General features: G+C 42.0%; 1 protein-coding gene across 1 annotated transcript in view; it reads right to left on the bottom strand.

Annotated features, from left to right (window-relative positions):
- LOC139175685 (mitogen-activated protein kinase kinase kinase 3-like) overlaps positions 1 to 22,587 on the bottom strand; it is a 140,170-nt gene that overhangs the window by 48,472 nt on the left and 69,111 nt on the right. Inside the window, exons 3-6 of the mRNA XM_070766883.1 lie at positions 22,144 to 22,247; positions 7,790 to 7,833; positions 6,280 to 6,379; positions 1,300 to 1,413 (exon numbers count right to left, since the gene is read on the bottom strand). Coding sequence (XP_070622984.1) covers positions 1,300 to 1,413; positions 6,280 to 6,379; positions 7,790 to 7,833; positions 22,144 to 22,247 — 362 coding nt within the window. The remainder of the gene's footprint in view (positions 1 to 1,299; positions 1,414 to 6,279; positions 6,380 to 7,789; positions 7,834 to 22,143; positions 22,248 to 22,587) is intronic.

Raw genomic sequence — 22,587 nt, 5'->3', positions numbered from 1 at the left:
TCTCAGGGATTGAAGAGAGGGAGAACAATACCCCGGAGGGCAGTGGTTCTCGAGATCCAGGTCTTCCTCCTATAGAGAAAGGGAAAAAAAGGAGAAAAAATTATTGTTAGTAAACATCCTATAAATCTCACATACTGTGAGAAGAAAACTCATAGTCCCTACACTATGACTGAGTTTTTAAGACTGAACCTGAGGAGGTAGAGGGGGGCGGGACATAATTATGTTAATTTTTAACTCAGTCCCTGCCAATGAGGCTGAAGAACAACCCACATTGGACTCTCCGAACAGTGCAGGGGAGAAGGGGAGAGGAGGAATAGCCTGAGGGAGAAAGGGGGGAGGAATTAGGAGAGTCTCCTGAGGGGAAAGCTTGAGGGAGAGAAGGGGGGGAGGGATGGCTTCCATGGGGAAAACCTGAGGGAGAGAAGGGGTGAGGAGGAACAGCCTGAGGGAAAGAAGGGAGAGAAAATATGGGGCAAGTCTGAGGGAGAGAAGGGGAGAGGAGGAATGGCTTCCATGAGGAAATCCTGAGGGAGAGAAGGGGGACAGAATAGAAGAATCTTCTGTGGGGCAAGCTGAAGGAGAGAAGGGAAGAGGAGGAATGGAGGAAAGCCTGAGGGGGAGGAGAGAAAGGACAAGTGAGGCTTCCGTGAGGCAAACAGAGGAATCCATGAAGGAGCAGAGGTGATGGAAGGAGGCAGACAGAATGGAAGGAGGAGACTGATCACCACTCCACTACGTTGCCTAGACCAGTAGAGGTGTCTGAGCAAGGAAGTGGTATGGACTGGCGGCCATACTAAGAGGGCCAGGAGAACCCAGATTTCTGGGGGTAGCGCTACAGTTGCAAAAGGGTGAGTCACATAATCCCAGGACAGTGCACCCATCATAAATATGGGTCAGTTGCCAAGCATTTGCATTTTGATTACGTGACCACGGGGACGCTGCAACGATCATAAATGTGGGGGGAAAGGCCGTACGCCGCTTTTTTCAGTGCTGCCGCAACTCAACAGTCACTCCGCAAGTGTTTGCAAGCTGAGGACTACCTGCACAACACAAATTTCCTGTACAAAATAAAAGTTTAGAAAAAGTGAGATTGCCAAAAACACCGATTCCCAGAAGGGGTTTTGTTTTTGTTTGGGGTTTTTTTGTTTCTAACTGTGCAATCATGAAAAAAACAACATACAAGGGTTCCTGCTCCTTTTGGGTCACCGCATAGCCTTTTTTTTTTTTTTGCTTTGTACACAAATAAAAGCAGACAATTAAAAAAAAAGGTGGAGGGGGGAGGAAAGGAACCAGTCTCACATTTGTTTCCTTTGGAGTTTTCACAAACACCCTCAAGCTTTTCAGAGAAGGGCTAAGGTCCAAATGTTCCACGGCTCGATCCAAATCTTCCTGTGATTTCAAGGGAATCAGGAGCTGGGAAAAAGAAAAAAATATATTTGAACAAACACCGAGCAGGCAGCTGAGTCGCAAACAAGAGAAAAGACAGGAAGTGGCTGAAGGCCGGACGGTGTGAGGGTGGGGGGCATGGGGAGAGCTTGGGAACGGCAGGGGTTTGGGGCCGCTGAACCCAGAACGGTGCAAAGCCATTGGATCTTTCCTACTGAAAAACAGAAACAAACATTGGGGCTATAACCTTTTATTCCATCATAACATTCGCTCAAGGAAGAACTGAATAAAAGTTATCCAAACAATTACTTAGGGAAAGGCGGCCAACGCAAACGGTGGAAAGAAAAGACCTGTAGCCCCTTTACTTATCACTTATTTTATTTATTTATTATTTATTAATCAGATTTGTATGCCGCCCCTCTCCGCAGACTCGGGGCAGCTAACAGCAATAATAAGACAATGTAAACAAATCTAATATTTAAGTTAATTTAAAACCCCAATTTAGAAACCAATCATACATACCATGCATAAATTTTATAAGCCTAGGGGGAGGGAAAGTCTCAATTCCCCCATGCCTGACGACAGAGGTGGGTTTTAAGGAGCTTACGAAAGGCAAGGAGGGTGGGGGCAACTCTGATATCTGGGGGGTGTTGGTTCCAAAGGGTCGGGGCTGCCACAGAGAAGGCTCTTCCCCTGGGTCCCACCAAATGACATTGTTTAGTCGACGGGACCTGGAGAAGACCAACTCTGTGGGACCTAACTGGTCGCTGGCAGAAGGCGGTCCCGGAGACAATGTCAGCTGGCGGGACCTAGGGGAAGAGCCTTCTCTTTGGCGGCCCCGGCCCTCTGGAATCAGCTCCCCCCAGAGATTCGCACTGCCCCCACCCTCCTGTCCCCACCCTCCTTGCCTGCAAGAGTTTAAAAACACATCTTTGCCGCCAGGCCTGGGGACATTAGACCTTCCCCTGTCCAGCAAATATTGTTAGTGTGATTATTGAATGAATTGAAAATGAATGTTTTTAAAGTTAGAATTTAAGAACTTTTTAGTATATTAATTGGATAACTGTACTGTTGTGTTTCGCTATATGTTGTGAGCCGCCCCGAGTCCACGGAGAGGGGTGGCATACAAGTCCAATAAGTAAGTAAGTAAGTAAGTAAGTAAGTAAGTAAGTAAGTAAGTAAGTAAGTCAAACTTCTGTGAAATCAAACTGTCCACTTAAGAAGCAACACTGATTGACAATCAATTTCAAATGCTGTTGTGCAAATGGAATAGTTGTGCAAATGAAATATTCAGTGAGAATATTTCATTCATTCAGATCTAGGATGTGTCATTTGAGTGTTCCATTTATTTTTTTGAGCAGCATAGTTGTCTTAAGGAGGAGGTCAAAGATTTCCATTGGAAATAGAAATTGCTGGCCAGACTAGGGTCAGTGGCAGAATTCAGTTTCACCTGGCAAGGGAAAAGAAAGTCCGTGCAAAGAGGAATCAAGAATTAAAATTTACATTCTTGGGCTGCTGTACAATTTATCTTCCCCATACCACATCTCGGACATCAACACCCTTGAAAACGTCCAAAGATACTTCACCAGAAGAGCCCTTCACTCCTTCACTCGAAACAGAAGACCCTACGAGACTAGACTTTCAATCCTGGGTCTAGAGAGCTTAGAACTAAGGTGCCTAAAACACGATTTAAGTATTGCCCACAAGATCATATGCTGCAACGTTCTACCTGTCAATGACTACTTCGGCTTCAATCGCAACAACACTAGAGCACGCAACAGATTCAAACTTAATATTAACCGCTCCAAACTTGACTGTAAAAAATATGACTTCAGCAACCGAGTTGTCAAAGCGTGGAACTCATTACCAGACTCAATAGTATCAACCCCTAACCCCCAACATTTCTCCCTTAGACTCTCCACGATTGACCTTTCCAGGTTCCTTAGAGGTCAGTAAGGGGCGTACGTAAGTCCACTGGTGTGCCTTTCGTCCCCTGTCCAATTGTCTTTCCTTTATCTCATATATCATATATATTTTCTTCCTTTCATATATCTTCTCCTCTATTTTTACATATTATCTTTATATATATATTACTTCATGTCTATTCTCTTCCATGTGTATTGTGTATTGGACAAATGAATAAATAAAATAAAAAAAATTGCATTCCCTACTTGGAATTTGTTTTTAACCACTTTCCTCTGGCAATCGCTTGCTAATCACTTCCACGGGCCTGAATCTCTCTCTTTTTCTCCGGTTCCTTTCCTTGGAATGCCCATTAATTTTTCAAAATCTGGAAATAAAAATATCCCACAGCCTTCCTTCTGTTTCTCAGGACTTCATGGACCCTCGCAGCCAGCCTCAAAAGACCTCGGGGTGTGTGTGTGTGTGAAAAGGATACTCCGTGCCGCCTTGCTCTTGGCTTCATCCCGTTGGCAAAACCAGAGGAAAAACTGGGATTCTCCATGCGAGTGAAAAAATGTCCATTGTGCACGGACAGTTTCTACCAGATACCGGCCTAAATTTAGATGCATGCAAACCGGGAGTGTTAAGTTGGCACATTGCAAATCCAGGAAACAAGCACAGCTTTCCTGAATCTAAGACACTGGATAAAGTACATTAATATAAGGCAGGAAGGCAACAAAAGCTCTCAAATGCTGACTCATGTATTTGTTCTCACTCCTGTCCCTGTTTAAAACCAGGACTCATGAAGTTAAAAGGGAGGGTATATAGGGGCAGAAATCCAGGAAAAAAGCTTACTCTCTTCGAAAGCACCGTCTTAAAATAAAAGGAATTTCAAAACATTCTGCAGGTGAGCAGCTTGCCTCCAGAAGTTGTGAATGCTCCAACGCTGGAAGTTTTTAAGCAGATGTTGGATAACCAACTGTCTGAAGTGGTGTAGGGTTTCCTGCCTAAACAGGGGGTTGGACTAGAAGACCTCCAAGGTCCCTTCCAACTCTGTTGTTGTTATTATTGTTATTGTTATTATTTATTTATTTACTTATTTACTTACATAGAAACATAGAAACATAGAAACATAGAAGTCTGACGGCAGAAAAAGACCTCATGGTCCATCTAGTCTGCCCTTATACTATTTTCTGTATTTTATCTTAGGATGGATATATGTTTATCCCAGGCATGTTTCAATTCAGTTACTGTGGATTTATCTACCACATCTGCTGGAAGTTTGTTCCAAGGATCTACTACTCTTTCAGTAAAATAATATTTTCCTCATGTTGCTTTTGATCTTTCCCCCGAACTAACTTCAGATTGTGTCCCCTTGTTCTTGTGTTCACTTTCCTATTAAAAACACTTCCCTCCTGGACCTTATTTAACCCTTTAATATATTTAAATGTTTCGATCATGTCCCCCCTTTTCCTTCTGTCCTCCAGACTATACAGATGGAGTTCATGAAGTCTTTCCTGATACGTTTTATGCTTAAGACCTTCCACCATTCTTGTAGCCCGTCTTTGGACCCGTTCAATTTTGTCAATATCTTTTTGTAGGTGAGGTCTCCAGAACTGAACACAGTATTCCAAATGTGGTCTCACCAGCATTCTATATAGTGGGATCATAATCTCCCTCTTCCTGCTTGTTATACCTCTAGCTATGCAGCCAAGCATCCTACTTGCTTTCCCTACCGCCTGACTGCACTTACTTATTTATTGGATTTGTATGCCGCCCCTCTCCGTGGAGTCGGGGCGGCTAACAACAGTGATAAAACAACATGTGACAATCCAATCCAGTAAAACAATTAAAAACCCTTATTATAAAACCAAACATACATACAAAACATACCATGCATAAATTGTAAAGGCCTAAGGGGGAAAGAATCTCAAAAGTGGGTTTTAAGAAGCTTACGAAAGGCGAGGAGGGTGGGGGCAATTTTAATCTCTGGGGGGAGTTGGTTCCAGAGGGCCGGGGCCGCCACAGAGAAGGCTCTTCCCCTGGGTCCCGCCAAATGACATTGTTTAGTTGATGGGACCCAGAGAAGGCTCACTCTGTGGAACCTAACTGGTCGCTGGGATTCGTGCAGCAGAAGGCGGACCCGGAGATAATCTGGTCCAGTGGCATTATTATTATTATTACTATTATTATTACTATTATTATTATTATTATTATTATTATTATTATTATTATTATTATTATTATTGCCTTACTTCTATTTTTTGGAGTATAAGTTGCACCTGTTCTCCCCACACCCCTACAAGAGGGTAGAAATGTCAGTGCATACAGCCATTTCTGGTCTCCTGAAGCCCCATCGCCACAATTTGTTTTGCAAAAACGGGATGTACAGAGGGCTTTTCCCCTTTTTCTTACTTCTTCAAAATCTTGGTGCCTCTTGTACACCAGTGTGTTTTATAGTCTGGAGAAATACGGTACTTATTTTTCATGAATCCTTCAGAACTTCTGATTGTGCAGAACATTTATTGCAGGGGTGTAAAACTCAAGGCCCAGGGGATGGATACAGCCCATAGGATACTTAGATCTGGCCCAGGGAATTCCGGGAGTTGAAGTCCACCCAGCATGTTGACCAGGGAATTCTGGGAGTTGAAGTCCACCCATCTTAAATCATGTTGACCAGGGAATTCTGGGAGTTGACGTCCACCCATCTTAAAGCATGCTGGTCAGGGAATTCTGGGAGTTGAAGTCCACCCATCTTAAATCATCTTGACCAGGGAATTCTGGGAGTTGAGGTCCACCCATCTTAAAGCATGCAGGCTGGCAATTCTGAGAGCTGAATTACACAAGTCTATTTTAGATACGACGCCTCTCTAAAGTCCTTATTTTACAATGACTTTTAAAATATACTTGTCTGGGAGATTGTGACTGACAGATGCCACGTGAAGAGCAAGAGGACAGCAGAGACAGAAAAAGAAGCCACATACAAGGTACCTCATTCTCGGCATAGTGTAAATCCATCAACTGTCCAAAAGCATCCATGACTTTCTGTAAAACATCTTTGAACTTAACCGGCCTCTGGAACTGGATAATCCTGCAGGAGGAGGATGTGTTTTTGAAAATAGTTAACATTATGCTACCAATATTGCCGCACGAATCCCAGCGACCAGTTAGGTCCCACAGAGTTGGCCTTCTCCGGGTCCCGTTGACTAAACAATGCCGTTTGGCGGGACCCAGGGGAAGAGCCTTCTCTGTGGTGTACCCGGCCCTCTGGAACCAAATCCCCCCAGATATCAGAGTTGCCCCCATCCTCCTTGCTTTTCGTAAGCTCCTTAAAACCCAACTCTGTCGTCAGGCATGGGGGAATTGAGATATTCCCTTCCCATGGCTTATAAAAAAATTATGCATGGTATGTCTGTATGGATGATTGGTCTCTTAAATTGGGGTTTCTTTTTAAAATTAACTTAAATATCAGATTTGTTTATATTGTTTTATTACTGTTGTTAGCCGCCCCAAGTCTGCGGAGAGGGGCGACAAACCAAATTGATTAATAAATAAATAATAAACAAATGGCCAAGGTAGTCCTTGATTTAGAGTAGTTTGTTTAGTGATGGTTCAAAGCTCCACAGGTCACCAAGAAGTGACTTACGACCATGTTTCACCCTTATGACTGTTGCAGCATCCTCATGGACAAGTGATCAAAATTCATATGCCTGCCTGCCCACTCATATTTATGACGGTTGCTAAGGGGGTCAAGCGATCCTCTTTTGCAACCTTTTGATGGATATAGTCAACAGGAAAGCCAAGTTAATTTAACAACAACGCTGTTAGTAATTCAACAACTGCAGCAGCATCTCACTTAACAAGAAAGGTTGTAAAACAGGGCAAAATTCACTTAATGGCTGTCTTGCTTAGCACCAAAAATGTTGGGTGTGATTGTGGTTGTAAGACGAGGACTACCTCTAGCAGTTGTGCCTTTTAATCCAAAGCTCAGAAATTTTGCCCTTCTACTCGATTCTTAACAAAACAAATGTATTTAATAAATTGGCACAGCTGCAGTTTAATCTTATCGCGGCTAGAATGAAGAATGTAAATTGCTCAGGGTCATTTGCTAAGTAATAATCTGCATTTTAATTCACGTGCTTTCTTTAGTTTTTGGTTCCATCTGCTGTCCACCACCCAAAGTTACAAAATTTATTGGAAGGGCCACATTTTAAATTAAATTAATTAATTCTCAACCCGGAGCAGTATGTAAGCAGGAGAGAATAAATAAAAATATTACCCACATCTCAGTACGGTATAATCATTTTGTACGGATACCTGATGTGGGAAAACCTTCTCAGGAAAACCTTCCCAATAAAAGAAAGAGTGCCGGGATTTATTTACTTATGACTTATGGTTTTTTAAGGTTCAGCAAAAACAAGCAAAATATCTAAACCTGATAGACCCAGATCCCAAGTCACTTTTAAGAGGGAAATGTAATGAATAAATTAAATAAATGTACCTTTTTTCTCCATCATGCTCAAACTTGATCCTAGCATTCCGCAGCTATGGAAGAAAAGGAGACAGAAAACCATTAACTAGGATACCAGTGGATGGATGGCATAGAGACAGATAGATAGATAGATAGATAGATAGATAGATAGATAGATAGATAGATATAGATTAGAGATAGATAGATAGATAGATAGATATAGATTAGAGATAGATAGATAGATATAGATTAGAGATAGATAGATAAATAGATAAATAGATAGATAGATAGATAGATAGATATAGATTAGAGATAGATAGATAGATAGATAGATATAGATTAGAGATAGATAGATAGATAGATAGATAGATATAGATTAGAGATAGATAGATAGATAGATAGATAGATAGATAGATAGATAGATAGATAGATATAGACAGACAGACAGACAGACAGACAGACATGGATTGATACTTATGGAGGGATGGATTAGATAGACTGATAGAGATGGATGGAGAGAGAGAGACGGAGAGAGGAAGATGTATGGATGGATAATCTATTAATGGATGGATTAGATAGATAGATGAATGGATGGGATAGATATGGATGGATAAACAATGTATGTATGTATTTACGTGTGTGTATGTATATGTGTATATATGTATGTGTATATGTATATATAATCCATTTTTCAGCAGATAGATAGATAGACAGACAGACAGACAGACAGACAGACAGACAGATATGGATGGGTGGATGGGTCAGTGGGTGGGTGGGAGGGAGGGTGGACGAATAAAGAATGGAGGAGACATCTTCGGACAGTTCTGGCTTTGAGATGGGATGAGCACTGCCCTCTAGAGTCGGGAACAACTATCACACAGGTGTCAGGGGACCCTTTACCTTTAAGCAGGAAGTTTTGGAAACATGTGTCAATTTCTTGCAGATCAGGAGCGTAAAACTGCTCCGTGAAAATCCACAACTGGTTGGAGATTTAGGCGGGGCCACTATTCTTAAAGTTCTCTTTTATGCAGAAATAAATGACAACCTTATCTCTCTCTTTCTCTCTCTCCTTCTTCTCCCTCTGGTTTCTTTTCAGAATGGAAAAAGTGCATCCTATATTTGGGAGTACATCGACTGGAAAGATCAGCCACACATTGCTGGTATCTAAAGAGGACAATTCCTAGATGACGCCTTTTCCTGACAACTCTTCTAATCTCTCACTTGAGGTTTACCCAGAATATGATTAGCAGTTTCCATGCTTCCATTCTATGCACCTGAAAATATGTTGCAGCAATGAGAAAAAAATAAGTTTGACGGCTATTTATGTGGAACTGCAGAAAAAAACAATTGTTGCCAAATTGCCTTTTATTAAGGGCCTGTATACTGCAAAAAGTCAAAAAGAGGGCTGTGAAAATATTTACTGACCCCTCACATCCTGGACATAAACTGTTTCAACTCCTACTCTCAAAACATCGCTACAGAGCACTGCACACCAAGACAACTAGACACAAGAACAGTTTCCCCCGCGAAAATCCAACACCTTGCTAAACAAATACAGTGATACCTCGTCTTACAAACGCCTCGTCATACAAACTTTTCGAGATAAAAACCTGGGGTTTAAGATTTCCCCCCCTCTTCTTACAAACTATTTTCACCTTACAAACCCACCGCCGCCGCTGGGATGCCCCGCCTCCGGACTTCCGTTGCCAGCGAAGCACCCGTTTTTGCGCTGCTGGGATTTCCCTGAGGCTCCCCTCCATGGGAAACCCCACCTCTGGACTTCCGTGTTTTTGTGATGCTGCAGGGGAATCCCAGCAGCGCAAAAACGGGCGTTTCGCTGGAAACGGAAGTCCGGAGGTGGGGTTTCCCAGTGAGGGGAGCCTCAGTGAAATCGCAGCATCGCAAAAACACAGAAGTCCGGAGGTGGGGTTTCGAGGACTTCGGTGTTTTTGCAATGCTGCAATTTCACTGATGCTCCCTTCGCTGGGAAACCCCACTCCAGACTTCCATTGCCAGTGAAGCGCTCGTTTTTGCGATGCTGGGATTCCCCTGCAGCATCGCAAAAACACAGAAGTCTGGAGGTGGGGTTTCCCATGGAGGGGAGCCTCATGGAAATCCCAGCAGCGCAAAAATGGCCGCTTCGGCTGGCAAAAGGGGTGACTTTTGGGCTTGCGCGCATTAATTGCTTTTCCATTGATTCCTATGGGAAACATTGTTTCGTCCTACAAACTTTTCACCTTAAGAACCTCGTCCCAGAACCAAATAAGTTTGTCAGACAAGGTATCACTGTAGTTCCCTCAACACTGTCAAACTATTTACTAAGTCTGCACTACTATTACTACAATTTTTTCTCATCATTCCTATCACCCATTTCTTCCCATCTATGACTGTACGACTGTAACTTGTTGCTTGTATCGTTAAGATCTTTTCCATTAGTATTGTTTCCTAATGGCTTATTTGACCCCTAGGACAATAATTAAGTGTTGTATCTTGTGATTCTTGACAAATGTATGTTTTCTTTTATGTGCACTGAGAGAGCACAGGCACCAAGGACAAATTCCTTGTGTTTCCAATCACACTTGGCCAATAAAGAATTCTATTCTATCATATCCTGATGTGACGAAGTGGACTGCATCAGCAACTGGCTAAAAGTTGATTGATTTCAGAACAACAGAGAACAGGAAGGGACCTTGGAGGTCTTTTAGTCCAGCCCCCTGCACAAGCAGGATACTCTACACCAGTGTTTTTCAACCAGTGTGCCGTGGCACACTAGTGTGCCGCGAGACATGGTCAGGTGTGCCGCGAAGCTCAGACAGAAAGAAAGCAAGAGAGAGAGAAAGCGAGAGAGATAGAAAGAAAGCAAGAGAAAGAGCGAGAGAGAGAGAAAAAGAACTAGAGAAAGAAAGCAAGAGAGAGAGAGAAAGAGAGGGAGGGAGGAAGGGAAGGAGAGAGAGAGAAAGACATAGAGGGACGTAGGGAGGGAGAGAGAAAGAGCAAAAAAGAGAGGAAGGAAGGAAGAGAAAGAAAGAGGGATGGAGAGAGAGAGAAAGAAAGAGGAAGGAAGGGAGAGAAAGAGGGAGGGAGAAAGAAATAGAGCGAAGGAGAGGAAGAGAAAAAAATTTTGTCCAAACTTTTTTTAGGCCCCCTCCCGCTCAATGTGCCCCAGGGTTTCGTAAATGTAAAAAATGTGCCGCAGCTCAAAAAAGGTTGAAAATCACTGCTCTACACTAGTGTTTCCCAACCTTGGCAACTTGAAGATATTTGGATTTCAACTCCCAGAATTCCCCAGCCAGCAAATGCTGGCTGGGGAATTCTGGGAGTTGAAGTCCAGCTATCTTCAAGTTGCCAAGGTTGGGAAACACTGCCCTACACTATTATAAGTGGCTGTTCAGTCTCGTTTTAAAAACCTCCATGTGAAAGCAGGCTGTTCCCCTGGTTAATTTTTCTCACTGTTAGGAAATTTCTCCTTAGTTCTAAAAGTTGTTACTCTCCTTGTTTAGTTTCCACCCATTGCTTCTTGTTCTACCCTCAGGTTCTTTGGAGAATAGCTTGATTCCTTCTTTTTGTGGCCACCCCAGAGATATTGGAACTCTGCTATCATGTCTCCCCTGGTCAATTCTTTTCATCAAACTAGACACACCCAGTTCCCGCAGCTGTTCTTCACATTTTTAAGTCTCCTAATCATGTTTGTTGCTCTTCTCTGCACTCTTTTTTGAGAGTCTCAACATCTTTTTTTTTTTAATCCAGTGACCAAAACCCGATGCAGAATTACAAGGATGGCCTTACCAAGGTATTCTAAAGCGGTATTAACACTTCACATGATCTTGATTCTCTCTGTTAATGTAACAAAAAAAATCCAAATTCAATTGATTCCCATCAATAACTGGAAATCAGCTGGATTTGGTGGGTCGCTTAACTGGATCATCGCTGTGGATTCACTTCACTGGTTGATCTCTTGTGCAGTTTCTTAGCTATTCCAGCCGAAAGTCTCTCTTAAAATCTGCTGAACAGACAATCTTAATCCATTTTCCACCAGGCTATTATCAATTCTTGCATGGATGTTAGATTATTCTCTGTGGCTGAGTTGACGTGTCCTCCAGTTGGCAAAAAAGAGCTCTGATAACATGGGTCAATATATATGTACCGGTGCCTAGAGGCTGTTGGGGTCTGGATGGGTGTCAACAGACTCAAACTCAACCCGGATAAGACGGAGTGGCTGTGGGTTTTGCCTCCCAAGGACAATTCCATCTGTCCGTCCATAACCCGGGGGGAGGGGGAATTATTAGCCCCCTCAGAGAGGGTCCACAACTTGGGCATCCTCCTTGATCCACAGCTCACATTAGAGAACCATCTTTCAGCTGTTTGCCCAGGTTCACCTGTTGCACCAATTGCGGCCCTATCTGGATCGGGAGTTACTGCTCACAGTCACTCATGCCCTCATCACCTCGAGGCTTGACTACTGTAATGCTCTCTACATGGGGCTACCTTTGAAGAGCGTTGGGAAACTTCAGACCGTGCAGAATGCAGCTGCGAGAGCAATCATGGGCTTCCCTAAATATGCCCATGTTACACCAACACTCCGCAGTCTGCATTGGTTGCCGATCAGTTTCCGCTCACAATTCAAAGTGTTGGTTATGACCTATAAAGCCCTTCATGGCATCGGACCAGAATATCTCCGAGACCGCCTTCTGCTGCACAAATCCCAGTGACCGGTTAGGTCCCACAGAGTTGGCCTTCTCCGGGTCCCGTAGACTAAACAATGTTGTTTGGCTGGACCCAGGGGAAGAGCCTTTTCTGTGGTGGCCCCGACCCTCTGGAACCAGCTCCTCCCGGAGATTAGAACTGCCCCCACCCTCCTTGCCTTTCACAAACTCCTTAAAACCCATCTCTGCCGTCAGGCATGGGGGAATTGAGACATCTCCCCCGGGCCTATACAGTTTATGCATGGCATGGCTGTGTGTATGTTTGCTTTTAATAATGGGGTTTTTAGTGTTTTTAAATTATTAGATTTGTTGTACATTGTTTTATTGTTGCTGTGAGCCACCCCGAGTCTACGGAGAGGAGCTGCATACAAATCTAATAAATAAATAAATAATTTTTAAAAAAATGAATGAATAAATAAATAAATCCTTTGACTTACTATAGCAATAGCATTTAGACATACACCGCTTCATAGTGCTTTTACAGCTCTCTCTAAGCGGTCCTCATTTGACCCACCTCGGAAGGATGGAAGGCTGAATCAACCTTGAGCCGGTGGTGAGATTTGAACTGCTGAACTACAGGTAGCAGTTACCTGAAGTAGCCTACAACAAATCACTCTAACCACTGTGCCATCCCAGCTCACAATCGAGCCCAAAATTTCTATTGCTAAGCAAGTCAGTTGTTATGAGTTTTGTCTCACTTTATGACCTTCCTTGACACCATTGTTAAGTGGACCCCTGCAGGCATTATTAACACGATTGTTAAGAGGAATCTGCCTTCCCCATTCACTTTGATCGCCAGGCAGTCACCAAAAGGGGGATCATGTGACCCCGGGACATTGCTAGATGTGAGTCAACTGCCAACCATCGTATTTATGGTCATGTAACCATGGGGAGGATGCTGCAACTGTGAAAAAGGATCACTTTTTTCAGTGGCTGTTGTCACTTTGAACAGTCACTATAAACGAGCGGTTGTAAGTTGACGGCTACTGGTAGTGAGTAAACTAAAGAGATTTTGTCAGATTTGTGAGGAAGTCATATAAATATGGAAACACAGAAGATTGACGGCAGAAAAAAATCACATGGTCCATCTAGTCTGCCCTTATACTATTTCCTGCATTTAATCTTAGGATGGATATATGTTTATCACAGGCATGTTTAAATTCAATTCCTATGGATTGACCAACCACGTCTGCTAGAGGTTTGTCCCAAGCATCTACTACTCTTTCAGTAAAATAATATTTTCTCACGTTTCTTCTGATCTTTCCCCCAACTAACTTCAGATTGTGTCCCCTTGTTCTTGTGTTCACTTTCCTATTAAAAACACTTCCCTCCTGAACCTTATTTAAGCCTTTAACATATTTAAATGTTTCAATCATGTCCCCCGTTTCCCTTCTGTCCTCCAGACTATACAGATGGAGTTCATTAAGTCTTTCCTGATAAGTTTTATGCTTAAGACCTTCCACCATTCTTGTAGCCCGTCTTTGGATCCGTTCAGTTTTATCAATATCTTTTTGTAGGTGAGGTCTCCAGAACTGGACACAGTATTCCAAATGTGGTCTCACCAGCTTTTAAAGAAAAGACTGGAGAGTCACCTGTCTAAAATGATATAGATTCTCCTGCTTGTGTAGGGGGTTGGGCTAGAAAATATCCAAAGTCCTTTCCAATATCCTATCCTATCCTATCCTAGTATTCCTATGATTTATATTAATGTTGATTATTTCCTGGTTGCTTATCTGACCCCTATGACAATCACTAAGTGTTATACTACATGATTCTTGACAAATGTCAAATGACCATATCAAAAGCAACTGTGTTCTTTTTGCCGATGATTTAAAACTTTTCAACACCACTGATAACACACTCACTCTCCAAAAAGACCTGGACTTTGTCTCAGACTGGTCTAACACCTGGCAACTTCAAATATCAACCAACAAATACTCTACCCTCCACATCCGCAAAAAGAATCCAAACCGAACATACGAACTCAATAAACAATCTGTCACTGCTAACCCACACTCAGTAAAAGACCTTGGAATACTAATATCGAATGACCTAAGTGCTAAAGCCCACTGTAACAATATCGCCAAAAAAGCTTCTAGAGTTGTTAACCTGATCCTACGCAACTTCTGCTCAGGCAATCTCACACTACTCACAAGAGCCTACAAAACTTTTGCCAGACCCATCCTAGATTACTGCTCATCTGTCTGGAACCCATACCACATCTCACACATCAACACCCTTGAAAATGTCCAAAGATATTTCACCAGAAGAGCCCTTCACTTCTCCACTTGAAACAGAATATCCTACGAAAATAGACTAACAATCCTGGGCCTAGAAAGCCTAGAACTACGGCGCCTAAAACACAATTTGAGTATTTCACATATGCTGCAACACAGATCATATGCTGCAACGTCCTACCGGTCAATGACTACTTCAGCTTCAACTGCAACAACACACGAGCACACAACAGATTCAAACGTAATACGAACCACTCCAAACTTGACTGTAAAAAATATGATTTCAACAATCGAGTTATCGAAGCGTGGAACTCATTACCGGACTCAATTGTGTCAACCCCTAACCCCCAACACTTCTCCCTTAGACTCTCCACGATTGACCTCTCCAGGTTCCTAAGAGGCCAGTAAGGGGCGTACATAAGTGCACTGGTGTGCCTTTCGTCCCCTGTCCAATTGTCTTTCCTTTCTTTCATCTATCATATATATTTTCTTTCTTTCATATATCCTCTCCTCTAAGTTCACTTTTCCCCTTATATATATTACCACATGTCTATTTTTCTTCCTTTGTATTTGTGTATTGGACAAATGAATAAATAAGTTAAATAAATAAATAAATAAATAAATAAATAAAGAAAGAAAGAAAGAAAGAAAGAAAGAAAGAAAGAAAGAAAGTGAGGTCATTCAGAAACGATTTGCAAAGAAACCTGTCTGTATTCTCCACCTGGTTGGACAACCAAGAGAAGACAGTCCTTGAGACCCAATGCTATATTTGTTTGTTGAGCAAAAGAGCTCAACTGTTAGGAACAATTCGTTGCTGGGAATGGACAAAGCCCTTGTTTAAAACAGACCCAGAAGAGAGGAAACATAACGAGCTGCATCCTCTTTCTTCATCGTGAAACAATAACAATGACCTCCTTTCGTTAAGGGCCAAGGGAAACACACCAAGCAACACACACAACAGCAGTTGGCCGGGCGAGAAGAGAAATATGAGTGAGGCTTCAGAAAAAAAACCCTTGTGCTGGGTAAAACTTGCTAGGAAAACAAGCATTGGGCAAAAGAGGCCCAGCGAGAAGGGGGAAGGAAAAACCATTTTGTACCCTGGTCCTTTTTTGGACCAGCATTGAAGAGAAGCCAGCTTATTTTATTTTATTTTATTTTATTTATTTATTTATTTATTTAGTTCAATACACAATGAGGGTTTTTGTGGATATATAAATATATATATATGTGTGTGTGTGTGTGTGTGTGTCACATATATATATATACACACACACACACACACACACACATAGTAAAATACATAATGAAGGTTATAGAGGAGATACTCATAGTAAAATATATCTAAGAAAGAATAGAAGAGAAGATATAGTAATAGAACATATCAATGAAAGAATAGAAGAAGAGATATAGGAATAGAAGAAAGGTAGAGGAGATATAGGAGAGCAATGGGACAGGGGACAGAAGGCACTCTAGTGCACTTGTACTTGCCCCTTACTGACCTCTTAGGAATCTGGATAGGTCAACCGTAGATAATCTAAGGGTAAAGTGTTGGGGGTTTGGGGATGACACTATGGAGTCTGGTAATGAGTTCCACGCTTCGACAACTCAGTTACTGAAGTCATATTTTTTACAGTCAAGTTTGGAGCGGTTAATATTAAGTTTAAATCTGTTGTGTGCTCTTGTGTGGTTGTGGTTGAAGCTGAAGTAGTCGCCGACAGGCAGGACGTTGCAGCATATGATCTTGTGGGCAATACTTAGATCATGTTTAAGGCGTCTTAGTTCTAAGCTTTCTAGGTCCAGGATTGAAAGTCTAGTCTCGCAGGGTATTCTATTTTGAGTGGAGGAGTGAAGGTCTCTTCTGGTGAAGTATCTTTGGACATTTTCAAGGGTGTTAATATCTGAGATGCGATATGGGTTCCAAACAGATGAGCTGTATTCGAGGATGGGTATGGTAAATGTTTTGTAAGCTCTGGTAAGTAGTGTGAGATTGCCAGAGCAGAAGCTACGTAGGATTAGGTTTACAACTATTGAAGCCTTCTTGGCTATGTTGTTGCAGTGGGCTTTGGCACTTAGATCTTTAGTTATTAGTATTCCGAGGTCTTTAACCGAGTGGGAATTATCTGTGATAAATTGATTATTCAGTTCGTATTTGGAGTTCAGATTCTTTTTCCCAATGGGTAGGACAGAGCATTTGCTAGTTGAGATTTGGAGTTGCCATGTGATAGACCACTCAGAAACAGAGTTCAGGTCTTTTTTGAGAGTAGTTGTGTTATCGGTGGTGTTGAAGAGTTTTACATCGTCGGCGAAGAGGACACAGTTGCTTGTGATGTAATCGCAAAGGTCATTGATGTAGAGAATGAAGAGCGTTGGTCCCAGTCCACTACCATGGGGAACACCGCTTTTAACTGGGATGGGGGTGGATATGGTGCTTCCTATTTTGACCACTTGTTGTCTGTTTGACAGGAATGATGTAATCCAGCTATGGAGGGATCTCGAGATGCCATAGGATTTGAGTTTTAGTAGTAGTTTTTTATAAGCATAGTTACCTTTGAATATTTTGCCAAACTTTGATGTAATCTAGAGATTGTGAGAGAGAAAATTACCATCACGTCGAAGGTGAAATGGTTTTTCTCCTTAGCATTTCCTTGGTTAAGCTGAAATTCTGGTCTATTTGTTGTTGTTGTTGTTTTAACCTTTTTTATTGTTATTTTCAATGGTGTGCAAATGTTGTTTTCCTCTATTTGTCTGGTGAGGGCTGTCTTGTCTGAGTGTCAGGATTCAAGGCATCCTCTAGTGCTTTGGGGACTGGGCTTGACGTACGATGCTGACGTTTTCGCTGCAGAATCTTTGGTTAATTATACCTATGTGCTATGAAGTTCACCATGTGTTCCAAAAGCTAATTGGTATTCATGGCTGTGCTCGGCCAACCTTCTGCCTGTCATTTTTCTGTAATTTTATAACTTAACTGATTTTTTTTTTTTAAATGAAATAAAAGATAAACAGAGAAGAAAAAAATTGGAGAAGAATTTCAAAAGAGAGAAGAATGGAATGTATTGGAATAGAATATAGAATAGAATTTAATATAGAATACAGAGTGGAATGGAATAGAATAGAACAGAACAGGAGGGATAGGATAGGATAAATAGAAGGAATGGGATAGAATTACAATTAGAATAGAATAGAAGGGATCGGATAGGATAGAATAGGAGGGATGGAATAGAGGAGTGGAGAGTACCATAGAATAGAAGGGATGGGATAGGATAGGATAGAATAGAATAGAATATTTCACAAGAAAAGTCCTTCACTCCTCTTCTCACAACAAAATACCTTACTCCGCCAGACTCGAAATTCTTGGTTTAGACAACTTACAACTCCGTCGTCTCCATTCCGACTTAATTATAGTTCATAAAATCATATACCAAAATGTCCTAACTGTTAACGACTACTTCACCTTCAACCGCAACAACACACGAGCATGAAATCGATTTAAACTAAATGTCAACCGCTCCAAACTTGACTGCAAAAAATACGACTTCAGCAACAGAGTGATCAACACCTGGAATGTGCTACCTGATTCTGTGGTTTTTACTCCTAACCCCAAAACCTTTAACCTTAGATTATCTACAATTGACCTCTCCCCCTTTCTAAGAGGTCTGTAAGGGGCGTGCATAAGCGCACTACTGTGCCTACCGTCCCTGTCCTATTGTCTTCTTTTGTTACTTTTTATCATTACTTATCTAATGTTTAATTTGTACAAATTACCACCCTATAATTGTTTGACAAATAAATAAAAAAATAAAAAAAAATAAATAGAATAAAATAGAATAGAATAGAATAGAATAGGAGGGATGGAATAAAATAGAATACAGTAGAATAGGGTAGAGTAGAATAGAATAGGAGGAATGGGATAGAGTAGAGTAGAGTAGAGTAGAGTAGAATAGAAGGGATGGGATAGAATAGGAGGAATTGGATAGAATAGAATGGAATAATGGGATGGGATGGGCGAGAGGAAGAAGGAAGAGAAGGGAAAGGTTGAGTTGAGTTGAATTGAGTTGAGTAAAGTTGAACAGAATAGAGCAGAGTAGAAAGGAGAAGAATTTTTTTAAAAAACCCTCTAATCTCTAACTCTTCAATTTTTCTCAAGTTATCCCAAGATGCTGCTTGCCAAGTTATGCCTGCTCCCCACCCTGCTGGTGCATTCAGTTTCCATAAAAATTTAATTCCCCTGTCAGTCAAAGCCTTATTGGCTCATTGGACGGCACGACAGCTGTTAGCAACCTCATGAATATCCTAAACATCTTGAATCATTTTTCAGGACAGGCTGCTTCTAGGGTTGAATTCAACTCAGAGAGCTGTTACACCCTGGAGCACAGCTACGTGTTTGTTTTCATCAACAAGCAGATGTCGTTATAGTGATGGGGAGAGAAGGATGGGGTTTTGGGGTTTAGAATCTGCATTATTCAATCCTGAATCTATAATTCAGCGGGATTTTTTTGAAATGGCGCTTTGGTCCTTACTGACACAGGGGTTAACAGCAGGGCCGTTCTAAATCCAAGAGATGTGAATTAAAACCAACTGGATTTAATCCCCAAATCAAATAAATTTTTCCAGATTGGAAAATTATTAGTTTGGATCAAATTAGAACAGTCCCCCCGTCCCCCGTCCCCCCAAAAAATCAATGCAATGATCCACTTCTTCTTCGCACATGTCAGCAAGGGTTATTTTCTAAGCTGTCTAATGTCAACATTGATCATAAATTCCTCTAGTCTAGGGTACACTACTCTACCCTAGGGTAGAACAAGAAGCAACGAGTGGAAACTAAATAAGGAGAGAAGTAACTTAGAACTAAGGAAAAAATTCCTGACAGTTTGAACAATTAACCAGTGGAACAGCTTGCTTCCAGATGTTGTGAATGCTCCAACATTAGAAGTTTTTAAGAAGATGTTGGACAACCATTTGACTGAAGTAGTGTAAGATTTCCTGCCTAAACAGGGGGTTGGACTAGAAGACCTCCAAGGTCCCTTCCAACTCTGTTGTTGCTGTTATTAATTAGATTTGTATGCCACCGCCCCTCCTATTGTTGCTGTTGGCTATCTTTCCTTTTTAATCAACTTTATTATATTTCAAAGGAAAATAAAATACAAAATAACAGAAATGGGGAAAAATAGGAGGCAGAAGAGTATCCAAAAATTAAAAAGTGAAAAGCTTTTTCCCCCCGGTCACTTTCCAAATATAGGGTCACCATTCCTATTATCTAGTGTTAGTCAACCTTGGTCACTTTAAAATGGTTGGACTTCAACTCCCTGAATGCTGAAACTGAAATCCACCCATCTTAAAATGGCCAACATTCACCAAAATTGATCTACCTAGGCTGAAGTCCACCTATCTTAAAAGTGGGCAAAGTTCATTAAAATTTATCAGAGAAGAGGGGTTAACTTATCTTCCAAAGAACCTGAAGGCAGGACAAAAAAAAATGGATGGAAACTAATCCAGGAGAGAAGCAACATGCAAGTAAGGAGAAACCTCCGAACAGTTGAGGACAATTAACCGGTGGAACAGAACTTGCCTCCAGAAATTGTGAGTGGTTCATCATTTGGATGTTTTTAAGAAGAAATTGGACAATCAATTTGCCCAATTCTGATTCAAAACTAAAGTCCATCCCTCTTAAAATTGGACCAAGTTGATCAAAATCCATTTACAACAAACAGTCCGGGTCTATTTCACATTCCACCCTGAGTGGTTTGTGATAGTGAATTAATATCTTTTTTAAATCACTATGCTGGATTATTATTATTATTATTATTATTATTATTATTATTATTATTATTTATTATTATTATTATTATTAATAATAATAATAATACTAAACTAACACACTACACAAAAACAGTGCACAGTGACCTGTGCTCCCACCACCCAAAGTTATCCACTCTATCCCTCCATCAAATGAGGGTGTACTAATTTATAATATTTTAAACTGGGAGTATTAGCATACAGTAATACCTCGTCTTATGAACCTAATTGGTTCCCGGGAAAGGTTCGTAAGGCGAAAAGTTCGTAAGACGAAACATTGTTTCCTATAGGAAACAATGTAAAATGAATTAATGCATGAAAGAAAAAAAACCCTCAAAAAAACGCCGCCGCCTAGCTGTCACCTTTTGAAACAGCCGGGCGCTTCTCAGTGTTCTCCCAATGCCGAACCCGGAAGTTCAGCAAAAGTTCGGGTTCAGGTGGCCGCCAAGAAGCCCCGTCGCCCGGCTGTCACCTTTTGAAACAGCCGGGGGGCTTCTCAGCGTCCTCCCGAACCCGAACGCCAAACCCGAACTTTGCCGAACTTCCGGGTTCGGCGTTTGGGAGGCCGCCGAGAAGCCCCGCTGCCCGGCTGTAGTCTTTTGAAACAGCCGGGGGGCTTCTCGGCGGCCTCCCGAACACTGAACCCGGAAGTTCAGATTTGGCGTTCGGGTTCGGGAGGATGCCAAGAAGCCCCCCGGCTGTTTCAAAAAGCGACAGCCGGGCGGCGGGGCTTCTTGGCGGCCACCCAAACCCAAACCTTTGCCAAACTTCCGGGTTCGACATTCAGGAGGACGCTGAGAAGCCCCGCTGCCCGACTATCGCTTCTTGAAACACGTCCTTCCTGGAGTCCATGTTTCGGCCGGCCAGGAAGGACGTCTTTGTGACGTCAAAGCTCCGCCCATGGAATTCCCTATTGGGATTCCCCACCTCCTTTACAGCCTCCTGACCGGCCCGACAGCTCCATGGCTCTTTTGAAAAGCTAACAGCTGGGCGGCGGGGCTTCTCAGCGTCCTCCTGAACCCGAACGCCAACCCCAAACTTTTGCCCAACTTCCAGGTTCGGCTTTCGGGAGAACACCGAGAAGCCCCCCGGCTGTTCCAAAAGGCGACAGCCGGGCGGCTGGGCTTCTCAGCGGCGGCGCCGCGTTCGTAAGACGGAAAAAGTTTGGAAAAAGAGGCAAAAAAATTCCGAACCCCGGGTTCGTATCTCGGATTGTTCGTATGGCGAGGGGTTCGTATCCCGAGGTACCACTGTATTTACAAAATATAGAGTGATTCTAATTTATTCTTTATAACTTGGTCTCGAATTCTACTGACCATAAAACCTCTAGCCCTGTCCCAGCTTCCCATCAGTTTTTTTTCACTTTATTTTCATTGATTGTATTCATTTTAGTATTGAAATTATGGATACTAAATTGAATTAATAAATGAAATAAATATTTGCTTTTTTTTGGTTGTCAGCCCCATGCTTATAGATTTCCAACCCATTGTTTCCCAACCTTGGGAGCAAGGCTGGCTGAAGAATTCTGGGAAATGACATACACGGCCATTTTCAAGTTGCCAAGGTCGGAAAATACCGTTCTAATCCCGTTTAAGTGGTGTAGGAACAGTGAGAACTGTAGAATTATGGAATCTGAAGAGGCAGTTCTAACCTGTTTGTTCGAATGATTCTTATTCCTGTTGCTGTCTAAAAATCCACCGCATTTGCCCAGGGCGGCGAGATCCTTCATAATCGAATTAAGAACTTCTTCCTCATCTGCAAACCAGAAAAAGAAAACAAAGAATTAGGTTAGATCTCTGAAACTTTGGGGGTGTCTTACCAAGAACCATAAAATATACGGCAAAGATATATAGATAGTCCTTGCATTATAACAGCTCACTCTGTGATCGTTCAGAGTTACAACCGGCACTGAAAAAAATGTGACTTATGACAGTCTATCACACTTACGACCAATTCAGACCCATATTTATGATGGTTGTAGTGTCCCATGAAAACCCCTTTTTTGACCTTCTGAAAATGAGGAAGCCCAGTTCACTTAATGACCGTGTTGCTAAGTTTTATTTATTTATTTATTTATTTTGTCCAATACACAATG

Source organism: Erythrolamprus reginae, chromosome Z (assembly GCF_031021105.1).
Source record: "Erythrolamprus reginae isolate rEryReg1 chromosome Z, rEryReg1.hap1, whole genome shotgun sequence".
NCBI lineage: Eukaryota > Metazoa > Chordata > Lepidosauria > Squamata > Dipsadidae > Erythrolamprus > Erythrolamprus reginae.
The sequence above is the reverse complement of the archived record's forward strand: the minus strand, read 5'-3'. Positions and strand labels throughout refer to the sequence as shown.